Here is a 27,420-nt window from a genome sequence, read left to right on the forward strand (position 1 = left end):
AGAACTGAGACTGGTTTTGCTGTAGAATATAAACCAGTTTTTTTCTAGGGAGAAAGGGATATTTAGGTCTGCTAGATTTAGAATGTAAACTGAGTGTAAGTTAGTTTTTTTTTAATATTTATTTTTGGGCTGGAGAGATGGCTTAGTGGTTGAGGCACTTGTCTGTAAAGCCTAAGAACCCACGTTAAGCTCATGAGAACACACATAAGCCAGATGCACAAGGTGGTACATGAGTCTGGAGTTCTTGTGCAGTGGATGGAAGCCCTGCTGTGCTCTCTCTCTCAAATAAATAAAAACAATTCCTTAAAAATACATTTGTATGTATGTATGTATGTACTTACATATATATGTACATTTAAGGGCATTTGCATGCCACAGATGTCACAGCATATATATGGGGGACAAATGTCTCTGCTCTTCTACTTTCTTTGAGACACAATATCTTACACTGTAAACAAAAGCTAGATTAAAGACACATTTGTGTTGCATTATTCTTGTTCAGCCTCCCATTCTGATAGATATTTTTAAATGACAGACATGTGTGCTATTTTGGATCTGTTTTTACATAGGTGATAGGGAGGATCAAATTCCAGTCTGCAGACATTGCAGCCAAACCTTTTAACCACATAGTCATCTCCTCAGTCCCTCTGTGGTGTTCTGAATATTTGATCCCCACCTGATGGCAATTTGAGAATTGAAACTTTGTTGGAAATGTGTCATTATGGGCAGGGTCATGGGTGTTATACCCAGATTCCCTTTGTGAGTGTGTGGCATATTCTGCTGCTGTTGTTGAACTGATGTTGTCCAGGAGGAGATGTACATCCTCTGCTCATGCCATGACTTCCTCTGCCATCATGGAGATTCCTTTACAGTCTGTAAGCCAAAATAAACTTTTTTTTTTTTTTTCTGACAAGCTGCTGCTGGTCAGGTTCTTTCTGACAACAGTGCAAAGCTAAGTGCAACTCCCTCTAAATCAGCTTGTAAATTTCTCTTCACTAATACAGTGGTCTAAAATCCAATGAATATTTGTTGTCCATGCTCTTTGTTCATGACAAAATTCAGACCGTGCAGGAATGCAATATATTTCCCTTAATAGTTGCCATTTCTTTCCTTCATATTTTTATTCACATTCAAAACCTTCCTTTTATTGTCCTAACACACAGGCACTGAATTCTGTAATACCACTTTCCAAACTTCATTTGAATACAAATGAAATATTAGTAGCAACTAAATATTGAATGATATTAACATATTTTTGTAACTATGACAATGATATTATATATACTGTTCTTGAAAATAACAATTTATTTTTAATGTAAGGTCTCATTTTCGCCCAGGCTGACCTATTATTCATGATGTAGTTTCAGGTTGGTCTCAAACTCACATCCATCCTCCTACCTCTGCCTCCTGAGTACTGGGATTAAAGGCATGTGCCACCACATATGGCATCTGGAAATCATATTTGTATCTATTAGAAGCACAAAAGTATTTATCAATGAAATGTGTTGTGTTACTTAATTTGAAAAAGCCTAGATGAAGAGATGAATGTGTAGATATAGAGATGAATCAAGGCTGTCCATACAATCACATTTATCATTGTCTAATGAGTTCATGATGGCTATTAGTATAGTTTTATTACTGTTCTATATAGTGCTTTTCCATAATTCATTTTATAAATCATGATTATTGAATTACATGCGGAATTTTCAATTTGTGATTCAAAGTACATTTTAAAATATCTTTAGCCTCTGTATGTAAACCAGTCTTCTCACAGTGATTATATTTTCACCAAATCAGCCACAGTTAATTGTTCTAGTGTTTTTTCCATTTCTCCTACTTGGCTATGAGCACCCACATTCTATCTTTTTCATGAACCTTTTAATATGACTATAACCAAAATGATATATGACTCGGTCGTCTCTGAACTTCTAGAAAATATTTGATGCCACTTAGAAACCTTGACAAACTTCTCTTCTTACCTTGCATTCTTTGCATTCTTTTACTCTTTCTGCTTGCCAAACCACATCTTCCTTTTATTAACCACAATAATATCTATTTCAAATTTCTTTAAAACAAATAATGCTTACTCAAATTGGCTTTCTTATATTGCATTTATATTTTAAACATTGTGCTTTTATATATAATTTAGTTGTATGTGTGTGCATGTGTACTTGTGTGCATATGCAAGTGAGTGAGTGTGTAGTATTGTGGTGCATGCATATTCCTGTGCATGTTCTGATGTAATGCCCTTTGGGTATGTCTGCAGCAGCCAGAAATAGGAAAATACCTGTAGGTCACTCGGCAGTCTGTTTTTCTTTTATGATGGAGTCACCTTACTGATTCTGGAACTTACGATTTGTGAGCCCTCGTGTTTTTGGTCTCTGCTCCCCACAGAACTAGGTTTACATGCACTTGTGGCCATACCCACTTGTTTCCATGGGTTCTGAAGATTCAAACTTGTGGATGTCAGACCAATCAGGGCCTCAAGCCTGTGTATGAATTGCAATTTAGTTGTTTATCTGGTTCTCCAGCCTGGACTTGGTGTTTGAATTTCTCCTTAAACATAATACAGTTAAAATAGTGTAACTAATTTGTGGTGTACATTCATTCATTCATTCATTCATTCAGTGGAAATGAAAAATATTGGTTATCTTCTATGTACTAGATATATATTTGAGCTTTGGAAGTGCAACAGATAGCAATATATACAACTTCTCTGCACTTAAGGAGTTTAATCTGTGACTATGAAATATGTAAGTCAGCATTAACAATAGTGCCATGAAGGAAAATATATTGAAGTAAGTGGAATTGGGAATACTAATTAAAATAGTGTAGCAACTTATTTTTTACAGGTGAGAATAAAGTAAGAGAACTAGATATATAAACACTAATGACAAAACAATTTTTGCGTGTGTGTTGTGTGCAGTTTGCCTGTATATGTATATTCATATGTTCATGGGAAGTCATGTACATATGTGAATACTTGTGCACCTGTATGTATATGGACACAGAGTGGACTCCACCAGTGGACATTCTGTTGTGTTTTCCTCAATTGCTTTCCATATTACTTTTTCAGGTTGGGTTTTTCCCTAACCTAGAATTCAATTACTTAGCTAGATTGACAAGCCAGTGAGCCATTATTGTCCTCCTGTCTGTGCTTCCCCAGTGCTAGGATTACAAACATGTTCTGACCCATTCAGCTTTTATACTGATGCTGGGGATCCAAACTCAGGTCTTTATTCTTATGCAAGAAGCACTTTATCCAAAGAGATTTTGCTCCAGCCCAGGAAAGTTGTTGTGAGCAAAGGAAAGAGCAAGTACATAAATCTTGAGGCAAGACTACTTAGGAATGAAAAGAGAGAAATAAGACTGAAATGTTCTGGACTGGGTTGGGGAGGGACCAAGAAGTAGTTATGTGGAGTTTTAGGAGCCATGATAAAGACTATAGGTTGCATAAAGTTTGGAGAGTACCATGATCCATTTTTTTTCTTATCAGAAAGAATATGTTTGTGTGGAGAATTGACTGAGAGAAGGGTCACACTAGAAGCAAAAGGACCACTTATATAGCTATGGCAATAACGTTAGACACAGTGATAATCTATATCAGAGCTGTAGCAAGCAGATAGTTAGAAACTGTAAAATTTGGGCATAATCTTAAAGAATAGACTTACAGAATTGTACATCAAATTGCGTAGTAGAAATTGAAAAATATAAAGTTGAATTCAATGCTGTTGATCTAATGACTGATTGTTATGACACTCACTGCAATGGGAGACAGATGAGAAGAGAAGAATCATGGGGTTTCAGCTCAGTTGGGCATGGTAGTGAAGCAACCTAATGAAAATAACTTGGATTTGTTACTGAGGACTTCGGAGGTCAAGTCTATGTAGGAAAAACTAAGTTCAATTACCATTGTCTTTTTTTTTTCAAATTTTTATTAACAACTTCTATGATTATAAAAAGTATTCCATGGTAGCCAGGCATATTAGCAATATTTGAAGTCATCAGTACAAATGAAGGTAATTTGCATAGAGAAGGGAAGGAGGCAAACATTGAGCCCAAACACTCCAGTACTGAGATCAGGAAGAGAAAAATGATGCAACAGAAAGGCTTAGAAACTATGGGCCCAGAAGCAGAAGAAAATTCTGGCAATCCCTGGTGACATAAAACACTTTAAAACAACTTTAAGGTGTAGAGCATGCTCAACCATATTGGGATGAGAGTGATGAATTACTTATTGCATTTTGGCACATTTGATTCATTGGCCATCACAGCTAATCAGTGTAAAATCACCAAGTCTATTTTATTTTATTTTATTCATTTATATGCACAGAGAGAGGGAGAGAGAGAGAGAGAGAGAGAGAGAGAGAGAGAGAGAGAGAGAGAGAGAGAGAGGGAGAGAGAGAATGCATATCTAGGTATGCCAGAGCCTTTTGCCACTGCAAATGAATTCCAGATGCACGTGCCACTTTGTGCATCTGGCTTTAAGTGGGTACTGGGGAATCAAACTTGGGAAGATAGGTTTAGCAAGCAAGTGGCTGTAACCACTGGGACATCTCTCTAGATCCACCAATTCAGATTTTCAGATTTATGCTAGAGGTAATATTTTTTCCCTTTTTTTCATAAAAAAACAAGTTTGTTATTTCTGTTTTTTTTTATTTCATTATTACAGAATATAAAAGACAATCTACAACAAATCTCAGGTCGTACTGAAATTATTCACAAGAAGAAGTCAGCAGCATTGCAAAGTGCCACACCAATGGAGAGAATGAAGCTACAGGAAGCTGTCTCACAACTGGATTTCCAATTTGAAAAAGTTAATAAAATGTACAAGGACCGACAAGGGTAAGTAACTTGTTCTTTCTACCTGTTTACAGAAAGTTGTAGAATTTGTTTGAGTGGGATGGATATGTGGGAGAAAAAAGACAGAAAAGGAAACAAGAAGTATTGTCAAAAAAATGTAAGTACATGATAATATAGTGGCATGCAGTTCAAACTAATGACCTAAAGTGTTAAAAGCGATATTGCCTTAGATGATTACACCATCTTCTAAAATTACACTTATTGTCAAAGCTGGTTTGATTCATTTAATTAAACAGGTATAAGTATCACAATATATATATATATATATATATATATATATATATATATATATATATATATATATATAGTCTGTCTCCTTAAACTTATCATAGTTTTATTTTTACTTAGAGCAATGTACTTTAGTTAATATTAATCATCAAAATATTTTTTTTATATTGGTCTTTCAAGGTAAGGTCTCACTCTAGCTCTGGCTGACCTGTAATTCAATATGTTGACTCAGGGTGGCCTCAAACTCATGGCGACCCTCCTGCCTCTGAATCCTGAATGATGGAATTAAAGGTGTGCATCACCATGCCTGGCTTTGAATTTTATTTATTGTTTCTCCTTTGCAAGTCAGTTCATGGATATTTTATAGTCCCTAACTTTCCTGTTTTATTTTATTATTTTTTTTTTGGTATGGAATGCTTGTATATTTAATTTTAAATCATCTTTATTTTTTACCTAAATTAAAATATTTAACGGTCTTGAAAAATGGCTTAGGGGTTAAGGTGCTTGCCTGCAAAGCCAAAGAACCCAGGTTTAATTCCCCAGGACCCACATAAGTCAAAAGCACAAGGTGGCACATGCATCTGGAGTTCATTTGCAGTGGCTGAAGACCCTAGTGCGCCCATTCTCTTTCTCCCCTACCCCTTCTTTCTCAAATAAATAAAAAATATATACATATTTTATGTTTTACTTACTTTTTGTGTGGGGGGGTAATTCAAATGCAGTTTTGAAATTCATCTTACAAGTAGGTTGAATATGCCAGCTTAAAATTTCTTTTTTTTTACATGAAGAAGTTTAATTAGTAGGAGATAAAATATTACACAGATATTAAACATCAAGTGGATAAGTTGTAGATAGAAACAAGTACTTGGTCTACATAACCCTTTTATCTAAACAGCAAGTGTGGTCTCTGCTCCCTTCCTGGTTTGTAAAGACTCTCAATTGAGCAGTTGTCCATGTTTAGTCCACTGTGTCTCTGGAGGTTCTTTTGTGTTTGCCGCTGTCCCCTAATGAGCACTGAAGTCTTCTGAGTCCATGAGATGCAAAGCTGACTTATTCCTGAAAGCGATTATTAGCATAGAATATAAATCACCAGTTTGCAGTTACAAGGGAATATTAGATTACCTACAGCTACACACCATATTTTGTCTTCACAACAAGGGGCTCACATCTTGGATCTGCCTATCCAAACCAAACAGTCCTTCCTCCTTGTTAGCCTTCCAGTCTGTCAAAGGAAGCAATCAAAACTGAAATACTTTCTCGTGCCACCTATAGAAGAGTAAGAGTTATTTCTCAAATTTGTGCAATCAAGTACCTCTCTTTCCCCAGCCTTTGAGAGTTTTGTGTTTTCATTTACAATAATGATCTATATCTTTTTCAATTTCCTATCGTATTTTTTTTCTTTTTTATGAGAGAGAGAGAGAATATTGCTGTGCCAGGGCCCCTAGCCACTACAATAAAACTCCAGATGAATATGTCATCTTGTGTACATGCGTGACCTTGTGCCACTGGCTTACGTGGGCTCTAGGGAGTCAAACCTAGGTTCTTTGGATTTGCAGGCGAGAACCTTAACCACTAAACCATCTCCCCAGCCTCCTATCACGTTTTTAAACATACGGATTTTCTACCCAGCAGTTTCTAGGTATATCATGTATATAACAGGCTGTCAGAGTGTCACTGAGTGAATTCATGATGGAGAGAAGCGTTATCTTCCATAGTTTTATAGAGACCAAGTATTTTAAACATTTGAACTTATGTGACACATAGTGTCTTATCATATTTGGAAAAAAAAAATCTAGAAGTTTCCTTATAGAGTTCTACAGTCTGAAGGTAGCCTTCATCATTATCCATACAGGAAAAAAAAACACATTTGTTTAATAATTACAGGGAATAATTTTGGTATATCTCACATCTGTCTTATAGCTGTTCTTCTACTTTAGTTCTTTGTTTACTCTGGTGGGCTCTGAAGTAGACAATGTTAGTATTTCAGTTATCTTGTGTTATTTCCTTCCTTTATTCCTAATAATCTTCCATAAAGAGTTAGAATTCTAAAAGTGCAACAAATTTTAGCACTATAATATGCTTTCCTTAAGAATAAAAGGCAGAATCATTAATTTTGTGTATAAGGCCCTCACAAAACCCTTATTTTTCTCATCATTTGTTATTATTTGTCTACGACACTTCCAAAGCAGCAATATTAAGTTGATTTGCAGATCTCAAAGAGTTTTGTTTGCTGTCTATCTTACAAACAGTTGTCAACTAAGATTCTGTGTCCTTCTTAAAGTCTGTGAATATTAGTGGATCATGATATCTGGAAACTTGGATATTTCATCTCTATTTAATGTAACATAATTCCAGTATGTCATCTAATATTTTCAAATTCTTCATAGTAAAATGTAGTCCATCAATATACCATGTAGTGATATATTTGTTTATGTTTATTTTTATGTTTTTGCCTCTTGTATGTATAAAAAAGAACCAGGGGCTGAAGAGATGGCTTAGCACTTAAGGAATTTGCCTGCAAAGCCAAGAGACCCAGGTTCAGTTCCCCAGTACCCATGTAAGCCAGATGTACAAGGTGGCACATGAATGTGAAGTTTGTTTACAGTGGCTGAAGGCCCTGGTGGACCCTTTCTCCCCCCCCCTCTCTTTCTCTGCCTCTGTCTATCAGTGTCTCAAATACATTAAAAAAAAAAAGATCCAGGTGTTTATTTTGTGTGATGTGCTCAGATCTAATATAGTGCTGGGCACAAATCAAGTGCCCTTTGCATCTGAACTCAAGTTCTTCCCAGAAACCCAAGATATAACTCTATTGCTGGGCTATTAAATTTAGGTCAACTTATTGTAAAACAGTTGATTCCAAGATATCTAAAATCCATCTTAATGTAGCAAAGAAAATACTACAAGCAAAGTTAATTTTACATTTCTGCAATACGGCTTTCAGTACTCCCCACGGACTCATTGTGTGCCTCTCTAAGCTGCTTGAAATGAGGTCACTGTTACGATACTCTTGGAGTATTCAGTCCACTCTCATCATGGCCTCTGTGGTGGTTTTATTCAGGTGTGCCCCATAAACTTAGGTGTTCTGGATGGTAGTTTCTCCAGCTGATGGTAATTGGAAATAAACACCTCATGGAGGTGGTGTACTGGGGGCGGGCTAATGGGTGTTATAGCCAGTTTCCCCATGCCAGAGTTTGGCAAACTCTCCTGTTGCTATGGTCAACTATATGTTGGTCAGGGGGTGATGTCCACCCTCTCCTCATGTTATCGTTTTCCCCTGCCATCGTGGAGCTTCTGTCAAGCTTATAAATCAAAATAAACCTCTTTTCCCCACAAGCTGCTCTTGGTTGGGTGATTTCTACCAGCAAAGCAAACCTGACTGCAACAGCCTCTAATGTGTTTGATCTCCTTCCTTGTAGTGTTTTATCCTAACATTCAGGGCTGTGTCCATCATTTTCTAAGAACCTTTAAGGTTTGTTAAGTAGCCAGTGATTACTGTGCTTATTTAGACATCTTTCATTATTGCACTAAAACACCTAATACTTTCTGCCATTTGAGACTTCTTTACCTCTGTCTTCTGATCTATGATCCACACAATCAGTTTTCACAAGATTGTACAGATATTTCCTTTTCAGTTTACCTTCCATCTTGGGACAACTGAAAGCAAGAACACTAAGGCTAATCATTGGGGTGAAATTTCATTCCAAATATGAGGTATTTTACATTCCTGAAAAAAGTGCCTCTAAATCCAATACGTCTCTCCTTCTCTCTCTTTCTCATATATATACCCCCTTTATCTGTCTCTCCTTTCTCTTCTCTCACTCTTATCTCTTTCCCTGGGTACAGTAAAGTCTTAGGTCAAAAATAATCCAATAGATCTATTCTTTTCTTGTCCAAGGCCAAATAGGTTTCTCATTTTACTATATTTTGTCTTCACTAAGATCTAAGAGCTTTTCAGTTTTCTATGGCTTTTAGTCTTGTCTCAGATAAAACATTATAAGTAATTGCTTATGGGTAAGAACTCTAGAGTTGAATCATTTTTGAAATTCTGACATTGATGAAGACAAACGATGAGTTACTGATCAAATTCCCTAATTTAATACTCAGTATGTACAAAACAGGTTAAGAATTTGCCTGACTATTTGATTGTTATGAAAAATCCCTGACACAGAAGGTGTGCAGTGCTTAGTGGATTACTTACACATAATAAGGGCTCAATTAAGAAGTTAATAGCACATCTGCCTACCCTTCTACACTGGAGTATTTAGCTCTAATATAATTTTTAAAATATTTTACTTACAATAATTCATAAAAAGAAAAAAAGCCGGGCGTGGTGGCGCACATCTTTAATCCCAGCACTCGGGAGGCAGAGGTAGGAGGATTGCCGTGAGTTCAAGGCCACCCTGAGACTACAGAGTTAATTCCAGGTCAGCCTGGACCAGAGTGAGACCCTACCTCGAAAAGAAAAAAAAAAAAATTGGATTCTTCATGACCCCAAGCTATAACTTATGTTAACATCACTAATCCATAATTTCCTCCATATTGTAAATGAAAAAGTTATTTTTATGAAATGGCATAAAGTAAAGCAAACATCATTTTAGGGGAAGAGAGAAAGAAAATTTAAAAACTAGATAGAATTTTGACTACCCTATCCGTCCATTTTCTTCCAACATATAAAATTTCATTAAGAGACTCAGTAAAGTTACAAAAGATCAAAATGTTAAAAGTGATCCTTCCTATGTATACTCTGGTTGCTCCCCAGTAAGGAATAGTACAAATTACATCTACAAATAGCACAAGGTTCTGGATAGATATGCATTCATGTAAGATAAATATTCAACTTTATGGGAAATTGATATTATTGCTAAACTCTATTTTAACCTATATCTTGGTACATCATTCACTGTTTATAAAATGTATCAAGAGAAAGTATAAAAATAAAAATCAATAAAAACTTCATCTAGTTTTAGAGAAACAAAGCTATTCACGTCTTTAAACACTTTAACAGGACCTACTGAGTACCAAACACTATGTATTTTACTTTCTTTCTGATACCATTGTTCCTATCTCTAAAGCCACTAATGAATTGATCATACTGCCAGGAATTTGTTCCCTGAATCCTCAGAACATAACACAATTCAAATGACTTAACAAAATGAAAATGGTTTCAGGACTACAAATTGCTATACAACCATAAGATGGCATTATTGTGTAACAACAAGATCCTGGTCTAACAGCTAGAAAATTTGGTTTCAAAATCTCTATCCCTATTTGAAAATCCACTTAATGAGACATTTTGGAGTGAATTACACATTTAAAAAGATAGCTAAATTCAAGACAATGCTGAGATTTAGATATAATCTGAAGGGAACCTAAAAACAAGAGTACTGATTCCAATAATATTGAATTCCAGAGTAAAATTAAACCTTGGAAAATAAGTTAATATGAAACGCCAAATAAGGATATCTTAAACATTGAAGTATATTGATAATGGAATTCCATAAATAAATAAATTATTGGTAGATAAATAAATAAAAGGAGTTGGTATAGCTTAATAGCAGAGCTCTTGCTCATTCCTTTGTGAAGATTAATAAGCACAAAAACTGTTATCCTCTAGGGCCTGGTTAATGTTTTGCTTGTTGATTTTGATGTTAGTTACATAGATGTTTAAGAAAGTTTCTGGAATTGACTACTTGAAATGTGAACAATGTTCTGCATGAGTGTTGTTTTGATGTAAAATTTGTAATTGGATTTTAAATGTGTGTGTGTGTGAGTGTGTGTGTATTTGTGTGCATGTATAAGCACTCACACGCATGAGTGCACACATATGTATGTGTGTGGAAGGATAAGAAGCATATACTATAAGAATTGAAGGCTGAATAGATGGCTTAGTAGCACTTGTCTGTAAAGCCTAAGGACCCATGTATGACTTCTCAGATCCCATGAAATCCTGACACACAAAGTGACACATGTGCACAAAGTCATGTATGCACACAAGGTGACACATGCATCTGGAAATTGTTTGCAGTGGCCAGAGGCCCTAGCATGCCAATTCTATTTCTCTTTGTTTCTCTCTCTCATAAAAAATAATTCAACAAGAAATCATACTCTTTCATTCTTTTCTTAGACCTTTGCCCTGGAACTCAACACTTTATGTAATTTCCAGGACAGGTTATCTGATAAGGAAGTGGGTGCTTCATCTTTAGAGAAAGTCTTTCCAAATTTGACATTATCATTCTGACACCAACGAAGCTTATGTCAACAGGATTCTGAAGGTGTGAGAGCTGAAACCTTCTTTCTCAGGAATTATGCCTTTTTTGGTTCCCTTGGTGTCAAGCCCAAGAAATAAAAGCCCTCACAGATTATCTGCAAATTTGTATGACACCATAGAAATTGAGATAATAAGGTAAATGATCAAAACCAGGAATAGAAACCAAATAATACAGATTTGCAAGAAAGCGCCCTAATCTCTGTATTCAGACATGGAACAAGCATGTCATCCTGCAGACCCATTCCTAATGCAAGCTATCAACATTTGCTTTCTCAGCTGTGATATTTCCCTAACACATGTACTAATTATTTACCTCTAATTTCAGTGTTGGGGAATATCCCCCCACTCTCCACAAATAGAAAGGTTAGTTTATTAATCCTTGTGGCATCTCCATGAAATTGTCTTATTTGACATAGTGGGGGTGCAGGTGCATATTTTGGGAGATTTCCAGAATTGTCACTAAATAAGGCATTCAGCTATCACAACATTATCAGTCTCTTGTGTTTGTATGTACTTGTGAAGATACATGATAAGAGCAAATGTACGGACAATGAAAGAATATTGCCATGATGTCTCATTTTATTTTTTTATTTTTTATTTATTTATTTGAGAGCGACAGACACAGAGAGAAAGACAAATAGAGGGAGAGAGAGAGAATGGGCGCGCCAGGGCTTCCAGCCTCTGCAAACGAACTCCAGACGGGTGTGCCCCTTGTGCATCTGGCTAACGTGGGACCTGGGGAACCGAGCCACGAACCGGGGTCCTTAGGCTTCACAGGCAAGCACTTAACCGCTAAGCCATCTCTCCAGCCCCATGTCTCATAATTTGAAGGGTTTTTTTTTTTTTTTTTTTTTTTTTTTTTTTTTTTTTTTTTTACTTAAGAGTGAATCATTCCCTAATCCAGGTGAGAGTATATGTGCCAATGTATAAATCTAATGTTGGTTCATAGAAGTAATAAGTAAGGAATAATGAATCAACTTGTCCTGAGTATGATGAAATGCTTATAATTCACTATGGAATCATTGTTTTATTAACAGTAAGTATATATACTTATAGATATTAAGTAAAGGAAGATATGGCATAAAGAAAGCCACATTTGTTAACATTCTGAAACCGTTATGGCCAGGGAGGATTCTGTTTTGGTTGAAATTCTCAAGGTCATTTTTAGAAATTATTATTGAATAATTAAATCAATACAACACGTTTTTAAAATAGATAACTTGAACTTATTCATACTGAAGAAAATATTATCATAAATAGACGTGTTATCAATTCACTTAAAAACTGGAAGTACTTGGAAATATATTCAAATTTTCCCAAATTATGTATGATGTTTACTCCGTCCTCTTCTACATAGTTACAGTCATGTCTCCTTGATTTTTTTTCCTGTATATCAGAAATTGTATCAGTTTTACTTGGCTGTAAATGGCCCGTATGGTACATGTGAATAACCAAATTGACTTTCTACCCTTTCTTTTCCTCTACTCTCCTTATATCAAGTTAGTTTCTACACTGTCTTTTCTACTATAGCTAAGTCTTGTCTGATCCATTTCACTTAAGGCTACCCTCTTCCTGTATGCGAACTTCTCTTCCAAGCTGTCATGTTCAATCTTTTCTATCTCTACCCATGTCCATTATAATCTAAGTCATGCCCATACCTATGGTAAATAACTTTCACTGGCTAGTCATCACACTCTAACCACCATTTTGAATGATTCCTAGTGAGATAGTGATATTTTTTTTTCCACTCAGCAGCTAGAAATGAATTAAATGACTATTCATGCTAGTTACAAGTAAATTTTTAACATAAGTGACAAAGATTAAAATGCAGATAGTTAGGCTCATGTTGTTAATATTAGGAGGTAATTAATTTTAGTGTCCTTACTACTAAAAAGTCAGACTAAAGCAAACAAACTACTAACAAACAACATCCTTACATATAATTATGATTTTGAACTATATTTAAAACCATTAGTAAACCATTTGAATAAGATACCTATATTAGTATTTGGCCTATATCTCTTAGTTTATTTATAAATATGATTTATTCTGAGTTCTGAGGTGTTGAAATCAGATGGGTTAAATCAGATAAAAGGGGGCTGTTGAATTATTTAATGAGATTTTAAAAATTCTTTAAAATAAAATATCTTTTTGCACATCAGCTTATCTTCTGCATGGCTCTATTAGTAGATCAGAATATTTAAGTAACATGGAGTATTTTGTTTGTTGATAATCACCAATTCATATAGGAAGTTTTTCCTTATAGCTCCATTTTTTCAGTATCTTATCTATCTTTAGAGTTCACATAGAGGTTGTTTTAAAATTTGCTTCAGTTAAGAAATTCAATAGAATATGAAATTCACATAATTGCAGTTAACTATAGCTTAATATATTCTGAATCATTTTTTCATAATTATTGAATGCTTTTCTTTCTTAGAATAGTTATGTACCCATAATTTCACTCTTTCCCTATATATAATCATATTTTCTCAATAAACCAATGTATAAGGGTGCTATATGTTCATTTTATTTATTTATTTATTTAGTTTTTCAGTGTAGGGTCTCACTCTAGCCCAGAATATTTCTGTATTCTCAGGTTAGCCTCAAACTCATGGTGATCCACCTAACTCTGCCTCTGGAGTGCTAGGATTATGATATTTTTATATTTAAATAAACATATTTTAATTATCAATACCTCAGCAATGGACTTTTTGTCTATAGGATTGAGATCATTTCAGAGATTATTTTACTGTCTTTATTCACTATGTGTTTCTACACCTTGTAATGTTGTAAATTCCCTTCTCTAACCATCTATGTGTGTGTGCATATATGAGAGAGAGAGAGAGATTGAAAATTGGCCCCCAGCCACTACAATTGAACTCCAGACATATGTCTCACCTTATGAATATGTGCGACCTTGTGCATGTGTCACCCTATGGCTTAAGTGAGTTATGGGCAGTTGGACATGGGCCATTAGGCTTTGCAGGCAAGCACCTTAACTGTAAAGCCATCTTTCCAGCCCATAAATAACCATTTTTTAAATATGCCTGAATCAAATGAGTTTACAAAGATGTTACTATTGAGTACAGTTATGCACTTTTCCCAGAAACCTTCTGTATTGTATCAATTACAATTCAATTAGACTGAGATTTACAGATGTTTATGGTTATGGTGCATTACATAATATAAAACTGTATTTCCTCTCTTGAAGAAACCTAAGTGTCTTTTCCATCGTGTTGTAATTTTGTTAATTATTTCTTCCTACATATAAATCCTTGGTGTTACACCTCATTGACAGTCTAAGACAGATGAAGAAGGGTTACTCAGTAGGGCAGAAGATACCTGTATTTTGAGAGGTTTTCTATTTCACTTTATAGTCATTGACAAAATATCAATAATCCTGATCATTCCAAGATGTAAATATAGTTTGAAAATGTATTCTATATGTGTGCTGTCCTCAAAAGTATCATGTTATGGGGAAAGTAGAAAATTGATGTGAGAAGAAAATGTACAGTCTTTAGAAAGCGTGTTTTTTTAATATTTTATATTTATTTATTTGGCAGAGAAAGAGGGTGGAAGGAAGGGAGTGAGGGAGGGAGAGACAGAAAAAGAGAGAGGGAACTAGAGAGAATGGGTGTGCCAGGGCTTCCAGCCACTGCAAAGGAACTACAGATGTGTGTGCCCCCTTATGCCTCTGGCTAATGTGGGTCCTGGGGAATAGAACCTGGGTCCTTTGGCTTTGCAGGCAAATGCCTTAACCAATAAGCAATCCCTTCAGCCCCCAAAAGAGGGCTATTTTTGTCTGCAAACATTTCTGAAATTGTAAATGGCTACATCTTGAATTGATCATTTATGTGCTTCCTTAATTTGATGAACTTTGTTTCTAGCTTCTTGAATTCTTTCAACAAAACCAGAAGTGCTTGAATTTTTTTCCAAAATACTTATTTTTCTGTGCCCTCACATCTTCACAATTTCTTTTCCTTTTCTTGAGGATTTTTAAAATTTGTATATAGTCATATATATGACATACATATATAAACAAATACATGGACACATATCCATACACATTGTTCAATCACCACACAGTTTGTTGACAAGAAATATTAGTAACCCAGACTTTCATATAATCAGGTAATAATGTGTTTTATACTGATTGAACAAACTTAATCCAGAAATTTAAACTCTAAACTGTTTTAAAGCCTCCAACTTTTTAAGCAATTTCATTGTTTTTCTTTTTTCTCCCTTCCTCCTTTTCTTTCTTTTGAGATATATACATATATATGCGCGCACGCAGGGGTGTGTGTGTGTGTGTGTGTGTGTGTGTGTGTGTGTGTGTGTGTGTAAAAGACATAGGTCAATGATGAGTGTCTTTCTCAATTGTTCTCCATCTTTATTTTGTCTTACCAAGGTCCCTCAGTGAGCCTGGAGTCCTATTTAACTAGAATGACTAGTCAGCAAGCCCCAGGCATCTTTCTGTATCTACTTCCCTATCATTTTATGTCTTCATACTTTCAAAATAATTTCTTATCAAGGAAATTTTGTCTGACTTAAATCTACATCAGGCCTCCATATTTACTAAGGTTAGACCATAAGGTGTGTAATTTACATAATATTGGCAAGTAGAACTCCACAACTCCTCAAATGACCTCTACAAAACAAACTCAAATGATGATAATGCACTAAATTTTGAAGGCATCACATTTTCTGGACAGTTAAGATGAAATGTGAATAAGACAAAAGTATTACTCCTAGCCAGGCATGGTGGCACACACCTTTAATCCCAGCACTCAGGAGTCAGAGGTAGGAGGATTGCCATGAGTTCAAGGCCACCCTGATATGACAGAGTTAATTCCAGGTCAGCCTGGACCAGAGTGAGACCCTACCTCAAAAAAAAACAAAAACAAAAACAAAACAAAACAAAACAAAAAAACAATAAAAAAAGAACTACTCCTTTTAACAACACTTTTGGGTAAAGCATGGTTTCTAAACATTGAATATATCCTTTCATTATCAGGAAAAAGCTATTTTATAAAGGAGGAATCTGACTTTTATAAAGAATAAATAATTTTCCCCAGCTCTCATAGGATGTGTATATGAGAACCTTGACTTTGTCTCAAGTTATGAATTCTTATGCTCAGCACCACCTGAGTGCAATGCTCCTCATATTGGATTAGTATGTCCTTGCTTCTAGATGGTTTTCTTCAGAAGAAACAGCAGAGATTTACAGTTGTAATCTGTTTTTTACTGTGTTTCTACATTAGCATAAAACTATTAGTTATCATTGCAGTGTGTTCAAATACAATTTATGTTTTCATTTTTACTTTTATCTGAAAACACAGTGCTCTCAACTATATTTTAAGTTGTGAAGGTGGTATCTTTGTATGCAATGATGAGCAATTACATCGTGATTACATAAGATGCCTAAAAAAGCCAAATGTAAACACCCTTTTGAAGTACTGGAGAGCAGCTATAGCTCAATGATAGAGCACCTATGTAAAATGCACGAGGAACCCTAAATTGTTCCTTTCCAAAGTCCTGCATATCACTCAATATCTAAAACAAACATTACTACTTGTTATCTTTCCCTGGTCTGCATTTATTATACAATTCTCATACAGTTCTTATCATATATTATACAGTCCTGTACCTCAGTTTCACTTGGGGCAGGTTTTGTTCCTATGTCACTCACCTTCTTTCACCCTTAAGCTAATGAGATCACAATTTCACATTAGCTGCCAATACAGATAATGTCTAATAGATAAGCCCTTGAAAGTAATTTGGAGATTTTGGTGGATGTACCATAACATACCAAAACAGAAATCCAGAAGCTGTTTAGCACTTACCACTAAAGTTGTCTTAAAACATACCCATCAAGGCTCATGGAACTTTGCCAAAGAAGGGGCAGAAAGAATCACAGGGTAGGAGGGAATATCGAGAAGTACTGCCCCTTCCCAACAATGACTGTCTTCTGCTCTCGCAACTCAATAACCCCCAGCACCATGGTGAATGCTACCAGTCCCAATAAGGAGGACCTTCAGTGGAATGGGGACAGGGAGGAGGGAAATGATGATACCAAGATATGATGTGTCTGCACAAAGTTCCTACTTAATAAAAAACAATTTGGAGACAGTTCACACAAAAGTTGTTATATCCAAAGGCTAAGGATAGAGCTCCATTGTAGAGAAGTTGATTAACACATTTGTTATAATAGCTTTATAGCTCTATAACCACAAAAGTATGATATTTCAGAATGAATAAAGGTTTTGAGAAGCTCTGGCTACCAAGAACTCTTTTTCTATAATAGTGTCTCTAAGAAACTACATATGGCAAGACATTTTGTTTTGTTTTGTTTTTTCGAGGTAGGATATCACTGTAGCACAGGCTCACCTGGAATTATCAGGGTGGCCTCGAACTCATGGCAATTCTCCTATCTCTGCCTCTCTGCTGGGATTAAAGGCGTGCATCACCATGCCAAGCTACAGCAAGATTTTTTTTATTGTCACTCTCATTTTATTATAATAAGGCTGAATTATAACTTTTGGTGTTAAAAAGTCAATCATGTGAAAGGATTTGTGGCCTTGTTGTGTTCTAATAGCAGCATTTGAGAGACAAAATGCTCTCATAGAGGAAAAATACAACGATTATCTACTAAATTAGATATAGCTTTTAGGTTGTCAACTTGTATGTTTCTGTTTTCTTTTTATAAAATTTCTATATGTGTGTGTGTGTGTGTGTGTGTGTGTGTGTGTGTGTAGGGGCTGTTACTGAATCTTTCAGTTCCAAACACTTTTCCTGATATACAAGAGTGATTGAGCATGGAGATCAGGCCAGCAGGCTTTGCAAGCAAGTGCATTCAAAGTCAGCCATCTTCTTGTCCCTGCTCTATTGCTTTGCTTGCTTTATACTATTCTGGAGGGAAAATTGTTTGCAATTATGAAATTTAATAGTTTTAAAGAATCTGTTTTATATTTGAGAATTGAAAATGCTTGACAGTAAGGCAATTTTCATAAGACCCATTTTCTTATTAGTTTTATCTTATCCATGAGCAGTCTGATTTCTCTTCAAAACATGTTATCTCAAGGGAAAACTGCCTATTACAAGTCAAAAGCATAATTTTTGAATGATTTCTGCCTGAAACAATAAATTTTAAGATATTCCTTGTCATTACATGCAGTGGATAGGTACGTATAAAAATTAACACTTTTGATTGACATTTACATTTTTTCACTTGGGTAATTCTTAATTTTAATCAACTTTAACACCATCCTTTCACAAATAGTGATTTTTATATCTATTCACACTCTTTTTATTTTCTTTCTTCCTTACACCTTTTCTTATTTTCTGTCTCTGTAATATTCAGTTCCAGCCACCACGTGAAATCTAGGGATACTTGTTATATGCCTTTGTTTCAATGGAATTATGGGGTAATCACACATATTATCCTATAACATTTATGGATTGTTGTTCATAAATTAGTACCATCTCTTCTCCATGGGTAAAGATGTCAAATATTCATTTCTCCCTATTTTCTCCATTTCCAAGTAAAGTAGGGGTGATCCAAAGTAGATTTCTATTGGGTCGTTGCAAGGAGATTGCAAGAATTGATCCACAACTATTATAGCCACAACAGAGCTTTACTGCAAATATATCCCAAATAATAATTATTAATTACAGTCCTTACAACTGGACTATTATATATTAACTCTGCCTCAGTCCTTCTAACTGTACATTGACTGATAGGTCTCTCCTAGCTGTGTCTGTCTGGGGCCCAAACAGGAAGAGCAGTTGATTCTTGTAGTACATTTTTTTCCCCACAGATTTACTAAGATCTCATAAAAGCATGAAGAAATACTTGACATTGATCTTAATGAGATTTACCACTGACATATTTTTCCATTAATCCACTTCCAGTGGTAAAAGCAAGTTATATAATATGTCTCAAGCCCAGAGTTCTATTCATGATGTCTATTAAATGGATAAGTGCACACACAATTTTACTACAGAGTAGAGACTAGCAACTCCATTATTATCTACTTTTCTAAAATAATAAAATACCCCTAGAATATTATAGTGTTGGTTAACCAATTTTGATGGAATACATACACTCTCTAAGAAAGCCCAACTTAAGATCAGTATGGCGTAGAAAACGTGTAACTCCAAATTATTGGGAGGCTGAGACTGGATCACCAAAAGGACTGTGGCCAAACTTAATTCCATAATAAGATCCTGTTTCAAAAAAAGGTAACAAAACCCAACATAAAAGTTGTAGATATCACTTGGAAATGTATTCTGAATCAAATTCTAGAGGATTTCTTTCTCTAATACAAGCCAGCATCTTATTTTACCAAAATAATTATAGTATTACAAAACAAATTTATTTGTAAATATGATATTGAAATAAACTTTGACACATTTTTATTTTCTGACTTGAAAGTCTCACAGTGTTTCTGTATATTTGGAAATTGTATTTCCAAATAGAGTCTTGGCTTTACACACCTAGATGCTTGCTACTTTAACCATCATAAACTTAAAATCATGTGTCGCAGTATACTCCTAAAGAAGGCTATTGAGCTTGTTTCTTGGCAATATTTACTTAAAAATAAGAAGCTGCATGAGGAAGTCAGAAAGAGTCTCTTTCGAGCTGTGATAAATAAGTATATTTGTAACATCCATAATAAAACATTTTTCTAATCAAATTTGATATCCATGGAAGAGAAATCTTCAGTTATAACTAAAATAAAAATCCAACAACTCTAAAGTGAAAGAAAAAAAAATAACTTCTTCAAAATCATGATTAAATTTACAAAGGTTATGAGAACAAATAATGCTTGGAAATTGTCATTATTTTCATTAACTGAACTGAATTTCTTGAAGGTCCGTCATTTGATCCATACATTAATTGATAAAAATTATTTATTCAATACTCTTTTCACAGATACTAGATCTTTGTGTATATGTTTATCCTACCTTTATATTGTAAATAAATCATATTTCAGGGTTTATTTTTAATAGGATGAATGGATTTCACAATTCAGCATTTTTCCTTAACTGAATTTACAGGCTTATATTATCCATGGTTGAGAATGAATTTGAGTATTAATAAAAATTCCCTGGTTACTAGTGTCTTGGGGTTGAGTTTAAATACTTCATTTGGGAAATACTGTTAGTGATCTGTGGTAGAGGAGAAGAGTTACTAAAAGGAACATAAGGCAGCCTATAGGCCAAAGGGTTGAAACTACGGAGGACTAGAGCTTAATTCCATGGAGAAAGGCTGTAAAACCATGTAACGTGTCTTCTAGTACCCTTAGATAAGAGGTAGGAGTAGGTCCTTTTATATTAACATACTAGTAATCATTTTTAAAGACTACTTGAGGTATCCCTGTATTCCCTTCTGCAGCCACTTTCAGCTACCTTATATATGAATATAGATGATATTTCTGTCCCAGAAAATTCTCTGAGACTGAGTCATTTCATTATTGGCTGTGAGACATCATCCAATGCAAAATGGGGTGTGAAGACCCAAGTGAAATGGTTATGCTCTAAAGAAAGTGGCTACATGGGCTGGAGAGATGGCTTAGTGGTTGAGTGCTTGCCTGTGAAGCCTAAGGACCCTGGTTCGAGGCTCAATTCCCCAGGACCCACATTAGCCAGATGCACAAGGGGGCACATGCATCTGGAGTTCGTTTGCAGTGGCTGGATGCCCTGGCGTGCCCATTCTCTCCCTCTCTCTCTCTCTCCCTCTCTCTCTCTCTCTATCTCTCTCTATCTCAATCTGCCTCTTTCTCTCTCTGTTGCTCTCAAATAAATAAATAAACAAAAAAAATTAAAAAAAAGAAAGTGGCTACAACTGTGAGATAAAGATTTTATACCCCAAATATGAACCAAACTACACATTTTCTTGCTGCTCACTTTTCTACATTTTTGCATTGCTTTTGTGACTTCTTATAATTTTTAGGATCCTGACTTTTCCAAGTTTTATATTGTTTGGTTATGTCTTTCTCATTCTTCCTTGGGGACTTATTTGTTTCCTTAACTTTTTGCTGATACTTAGGTCATGATTTGTCTATGTTCAGCTTTGTTACTTTCTGTGATGCATGTGCCAGGCATTGTGGCACATGCCTTTAGACCCCAGCACTTGGGAGGCAGGGGAAGGAGGATCATCATGAGTTTGAAGCCATCCTGAGACTACATAGTGTATCCCAGGTCAGCCTGCACTAGAGCAAATCCTTACCTCAAAAAATGAAAAAACAAAATTCTTGGCCATGACTTTTCTTTGAGATGAGATTGTCATTTGAGATTTTCATTATTAAAAGTTAAAGTTCATTTATGTAATCTTGCTTACGCCAATTTCTTTTTATATTTTTCTTTTTTTTTTCACAATTTTTATTAACATTTTCCATGGTAATATCCCATGGTAATACCCCCCCCCCCACACACACTTTCCCCTTTAAAATTCCATTTTCCATCATATTACCTCCCCATCTCAATCATTGTACTTACATATATACAATAACAACCTATCAAGTTCCCTCCTCCCTTCCTTTCTCTTCCCTTTATATCTCCTTTTTAACTTACTGGCCTCTGCTACCAAGTATTTTCCTTCTCACGCAGAAGTCCAATAATCTGTAGCTAGGATCCACATATGAGGGAGAACATGTGGCGCTTGGCTTTCTGGGCCTGGGTTACCTCACTTAGTATAATCCTTTCCAGATCCATCCATTTTTTTCTGCAAATTTCGTAACTTCATCTTTCTTTACCGCTGAGTAGAACTCCATTGTATAAATGTGCCACATCTTCATTATCCACTCATCAGTTGAGGGACATCTAGGCTGGTTCCATTTCCCAGCTATTATAAATTGAGCAGCAAGAAACATGGTTGAGCATGTACTTCTAAGGAAATGAGATGAGTCCTTAGGATATATGCCCAGGAGTGCTATAGCTGGGTCATATGGTAGATCAATCTTTAGCTGTTTTAGGAACCTTCACACTGATTTCCACAATGGCTGGACCAGATTGCATTCCCACCAGCAGTGTAGAAGGGTTCCTCTTTTTCCACATCCCTGCCAACATTTTTTATCATTTGTTTTCATGATGGTGGCCAATCTGACAGGAGTGAGATGGAATCTCAATGTAGTTTTAATCTGCATTTCCCTGATGACTAGTGACATAGAACATTTTTTTAGATGCTTATATGCCATTCGTATTTCTTCCTTTGAGAACTCTCTATTTAGCTCCATACCCCATTTTTCATTGGCTTGTTTGCTTCCTTGTCATTTAACTTTTTGAGTTCTTTGTATATCCTAGATATTAGTCCTCTATCAGATATATAGCTGGCGAAGATTTTTTTCCCATTCTGTAGGTTGCCTCTTTGCTTTATTCACTGTGTCCTTTGCAGTGCAAAATCTTTGTAATTTCATGAGGTCCCAGTGATTAATCTGTGGTTTTATTGCCTGAGCAATTGGGGATGTATTCAGAAAGGCTTTGCCAAAACCAATATGTTGAAGGGTTTCCCCTACTTTTTCCTCTAGCAGTTTCAGAGTTTCAGGTCTGATGTTAAGGTCTTTAATCCATTTGGACTTAATTCTTGTGCATGGAGAGAAAGAAGAATCTATTTTCATCCTTCTACAGATATATATCCAGTTTTCCCAACACCATTTGCTGAAGAGGCTGTCTTTTCTCCAATGAGTATTTTTGACATTTTTATAGAATATCTGGTGGCTATAGCTACCTGGACTTACATCTGGGTCCTCTATTCTGTTCCACTGATCTACATGACTGTTTTTGTGCCAGTACCATGCTGTTTTTGTTGCTATGGCTCTGTAGCATAGGTTAAAATCAGGTATGGTGATACCACCAGCCTTATTTTTGTTGCTCAGTATTATTTTAGATATTAGAGGTTTTTTGTGATTCCAAATCAATTTTTGGATTGTTTTTTTTTCTATTTCCATGACGAATGCCTTTGGATTTTTGATAGGGATTGCATCAAATGTGTAGATTGCTTTTGGTAAGATTGCCATTTTCACAATATTGATTCTTCCAATCCAGGAACAAGGAATGTTTCTCCACTTTCTAGTGTCTTCTGCAATTTCTCGCTTGAGTGTTTTAAAGTCCTCATTGTAGAGATTCTTGTTAGGTATATTCCAAGGTACTTTATTTATTTATTTTTTGATGCAATTGTGAATGGGAGTGATTATCTGATTTCATCCTCTGTGTGTTTGTTGTTAGCATATATGAAGGCTACTGATTTCTGTGTATTTATTTTGTATCCTGCTACATGGCTGTAGGTTTTGATCATCTCTAACATTTTGCTAGTAGTCTTTAGGGTCCTTTATGTATAGAATCATGTCATCTGCAAATAATGATAACTTGATCTCTTCCTTTCCAATTTGTATCTCTTTTATGTGTGTCTCTTGCCTTATTGCTATGGCTAAGACTTCCAGTACTATATTAAATAAAATTGGGAACAGTGGACACCCTTGTGTTGTTCTTGATTTTAGTGGAAAGGCTTCCAGTTTTTTCCCATTTAGTAATATGTTGGTTGTAGGCTTATCATAAATAGCTTTTATTATATTGAGATATGTTCCTTCTATTTCCAGTCTCTGTAGTACTTTTATCATGAAGGGATGCTGGATTTTGTCAAACACTTTCTCTGCATCTATAAGCCAATTTCTTGAATGTGATAAAAGATGATTGTTTTTATTTCCTGTTGTCCATAAAGAAATTATATTAAGATGCTTCCCAAAGGATTAAGTCAATTGTATTTTATCACATTCACGTTTCCTGCATAATTATTATCATCATTATTATTATTTAATCTAAAGAAAACATCAAGATTATGATTACTTTCTTATGGCCACACAATCATTTGTTGTTTCCAGATCTTTCTGTCATCAGCAAACTTCACACACAGTATTGTACAGAATTCATTTATTCATTTATATATTTGTTGCAGTGATGTGGATTGAAACCAGGTCTCATGTGTGCTATGTAAGCTATCTAGCTGCAAGCTATGCCACCAAGCCTTGATTAGACATTCACTACTGAGTCCAAATTCCCAAAGTTAATCTCCAGGAAGATATCAAAATGCAATTCTGTCAATATCTCTAGAGAAAGAAGAATAAATGATCTCTCATTAAGGATGAGTGATGACAAATTTTGCTTATTAATTAATTTTGCTCATTGAGCCAAATTCTTTGCCATATGAAAATCTTTTTGATTTATGAGTGGGAACATGGTGAGTACTAAGAATTATTATAGACCTAGAATGGCCAATGAGGAGACAGCGAAATATAGAAGAAAGGCTTTGAAATTGGTAAAGAGGAAAACTTAAGAAATATTTGAGCAAGCTTTCAATTATCTTAAAGAGGAAAAGATCAGAAAGCCCAAATAATTGTAGCAAAATTCCCTCCTTTACAGAAAAGAAAAATGATTCCAAATGGTAGGAAGTTTTTATTATTCTTTTCTATTGTTAGTGTTTTCAGTTGGTTGTTTTGCTTTGTTTTGGTTTGGTTTAATTTGCAGGGTCTAACCCAGGGGGGAACCTCAAAATCTCAAACTTTCTGGCTCTGCCTCCCAAGGGCAGGGATTATAGGGCCAATTCATGCCTAGCTTTTCTTTACCTCTAACAAGGAAATACCTGTGGCTAATCTGGGGCATTAGGAAAGATAGAACATTTATAATGGTGATTTTCCAAAGGTCACAAAGGAAATTAAATTGTAAATTGAGTTTAAAGGCACTGAAATTCCTTCCAATTTCATTCTCTCAGGATTCTTTGTGTAACAAAAAATAGATCATATCACAGCTAAATGGGATCATTTATATTTCCACTGGTTTCACTAAAGATTAACTGATCATTCATTGACTTGGGTAGCATCTAGTGCAAGATACAAACATTTGTCATTACAATTCTGCAATTATAAACATGAAATTATATAGTTATTTATTGACAAGCAATATAATAAGTAAAAATGTGGTGGTATGCATACCTGTAATTCCAGATCTTGAAGGAGGAGAAGGCTGGAGGGTCAGGAATTGAAAGCCAGTCTCCCCTTGACTACATAAGCAAATTCATGGCCAACCCTCTTTCAATCATGAAGGCAATGATAGGGGCTTAAGAACATGGCTCGGTGAGTGAGATACTTTCCTGAGTGCATGAGAATTTGACTTCAGATCCTTAGCACAAAAAACACCAGGCATAGAGGCACATGAATATGAGCCAGCATAGAAAGGATCCCTGGAAACTTACCAGTTGGTGAACTTTGAGTCCAGTGAGAGATCTGTTCTCAAAAGCAAGGTGGAGCATGATTGAAGAAGATAGCTACTGACCATACTCACATGTACATATATGCCACATATATCTGCACTCAAAAACATACAGACACATACACTCATGCATACCACACACATAAACATGTTAAATAATAAATTATAAAAAATATAAATGCAAAGGGAAAGACATCAAGAGAAGATGCTGAGAAATATACTTTGTATGAGATTGTCTTTATCAGTAGCCATAAAATCAAAGTTTAATTATATTTTCAATACATACATTTATGCCTTTGCTTCAAAGAATCTTAATCAGATTATATATATCTTATGCTGTCATGGCAAATTACCTTTTAAACTGAAAATGTGTTAAGTTTGAAAATTTTATCAAAAATTGCTCTTTAAATGATTTCAATTTCTACCCATGATTAAAAAAAAAATTAAAAACCACAAGTAGACAGAATATAAAGTGCCTTTAGAATAAATGTTTGATTCTTAACAAGAAAATATTGTTTAATTGTTAAAGTTGAAGAGAAACTATATTTTAGATTTAGTACTTAAACTCAAAATAAAATATACTGCCTTTCAATATTTGTAGAGATTTTTTTCTACATTAAAGAAACCATATAGACAGGGGCATCTTTTGTTTTCTTTCATTTTGCTGGAAGCAAATATCTTGAAGCTTAAAAAGGAACTTCACTAGTATGTCTTCTTTTTAATACTAAATATATGAAATTAGTTTTGAAATCTATACTTATTTTAAGGACATATGAGATTGGATTAGAAGGAAAGGAAGAATTTTTATGACATGTGGTTCTCACGTCTCTATCATTAGATATGTCAATGCAGTGACATAGCTCTCATCTTATAGGTTACTCCAATTCTATTTTATCACATGTTAACAATTTCATGAAGGATAGTTATAGAACAAAAGAAATTCATCATTTAAGGCAATTTTCTTTATTTTTAATTAATTAATTCATTTTTATTATTTATTATTTATTTTTATTATTTATTATTTATTATTTATTTATTTGAGAGAGAGAGAGAGAATGGGAGTGTCTGGGCCTTCAGCCGCTGCTAACAACCTGCAGAAGCATAGGCCACCTTATGCATCTGGTTTAAATAGGTCCTGGGTAATAGAACCTCGGTCTTAACTACTAAGCAATCTGTCTAGCCCTCAAGTGAATTTTCAAATACATTGGCTGACCATCAGGTAGGCAGTTTACAGCAAAGTGGGAAAATCCCCACCATAGGCCTCAGATGCTATCTGATGATGCTTAGTTGGTGGAAGTTGGAGGTCTACTTATACATTCCAAAGAGGTCACATTTGATGAACTGAAGTTACCAGGATGTTAGGTCAGATAGAGAAGTGGGCAATGAATAGCTATTAATGGGCTAAAGGTGGCTCTGATCTTGTAACATTCCATCTCTGTGATCACAAGAGTTCTATCAGTCTATTCAGCCTTGTTGGAATTATGTGAAACTGAGTGGTTTTCTTTAATTTTTTTTGTTGTTCATTTTTATTTATTTATTTAAGAACGACAGGCAGGGAGAGAAAGAGAGAGAGAGAAAGAGAGAGAGAGAGAGAGAGAGAGATAGGGAGAGAATGGGGTACACCAGGGCAAGCGCTTAACCACTAAACCATTCTTCCAGCCCCGTTGCAGTGGTTTTCTTGGAACTTTGTTTTGCAGATGGAAGATATTTCATTATTCATCATCATGAATATTTTCCTATGGAGGACAATTTTTTTTCTTTCTTTGTGTTCAAATACTAAAATGTGTTTTATGTCTCTA

General features: G+C 35.1%; 1 protein-coding gene across 1 annotated transcript in view; it reads left to right on the forward strand.

Annotated features, from left to right (window-relative positions):
* Dmd (dystrophin) overlaps window positions 1–27,420 on the forward strand; it is a 2,157,654-nt gene that overhangs the window by 958,014 nt on the left and 1,172,220 nt on the right. The window contains exon 44 of the mRNA XM_045140973.1: window positions 4,673–4,845. Within this exon, the coding sequence (XP_044996908.1) occupies window positions 4,673–4,845 (173 nt within the window). The remainder of the gene's footprint in view (window positions 1–4,672; window positions 4,846–27,420) is intronic.

The sequence above is a fragment of the Jaculus jaculus genome, chromosome X (genome assembly GCF_020740685.1).
Source record: "Jaculus jaculus isolate mJacJac1 chromosome X, mJacJac1.mat.Y.cur, whole genome shotgun sequence".
Taxonomy (NCBI): Eukaryota; Metazoa; Chordata; class Mammalia; order Rodentia; family Dipodidae; genus Jaculus; species Jaculus jaculus.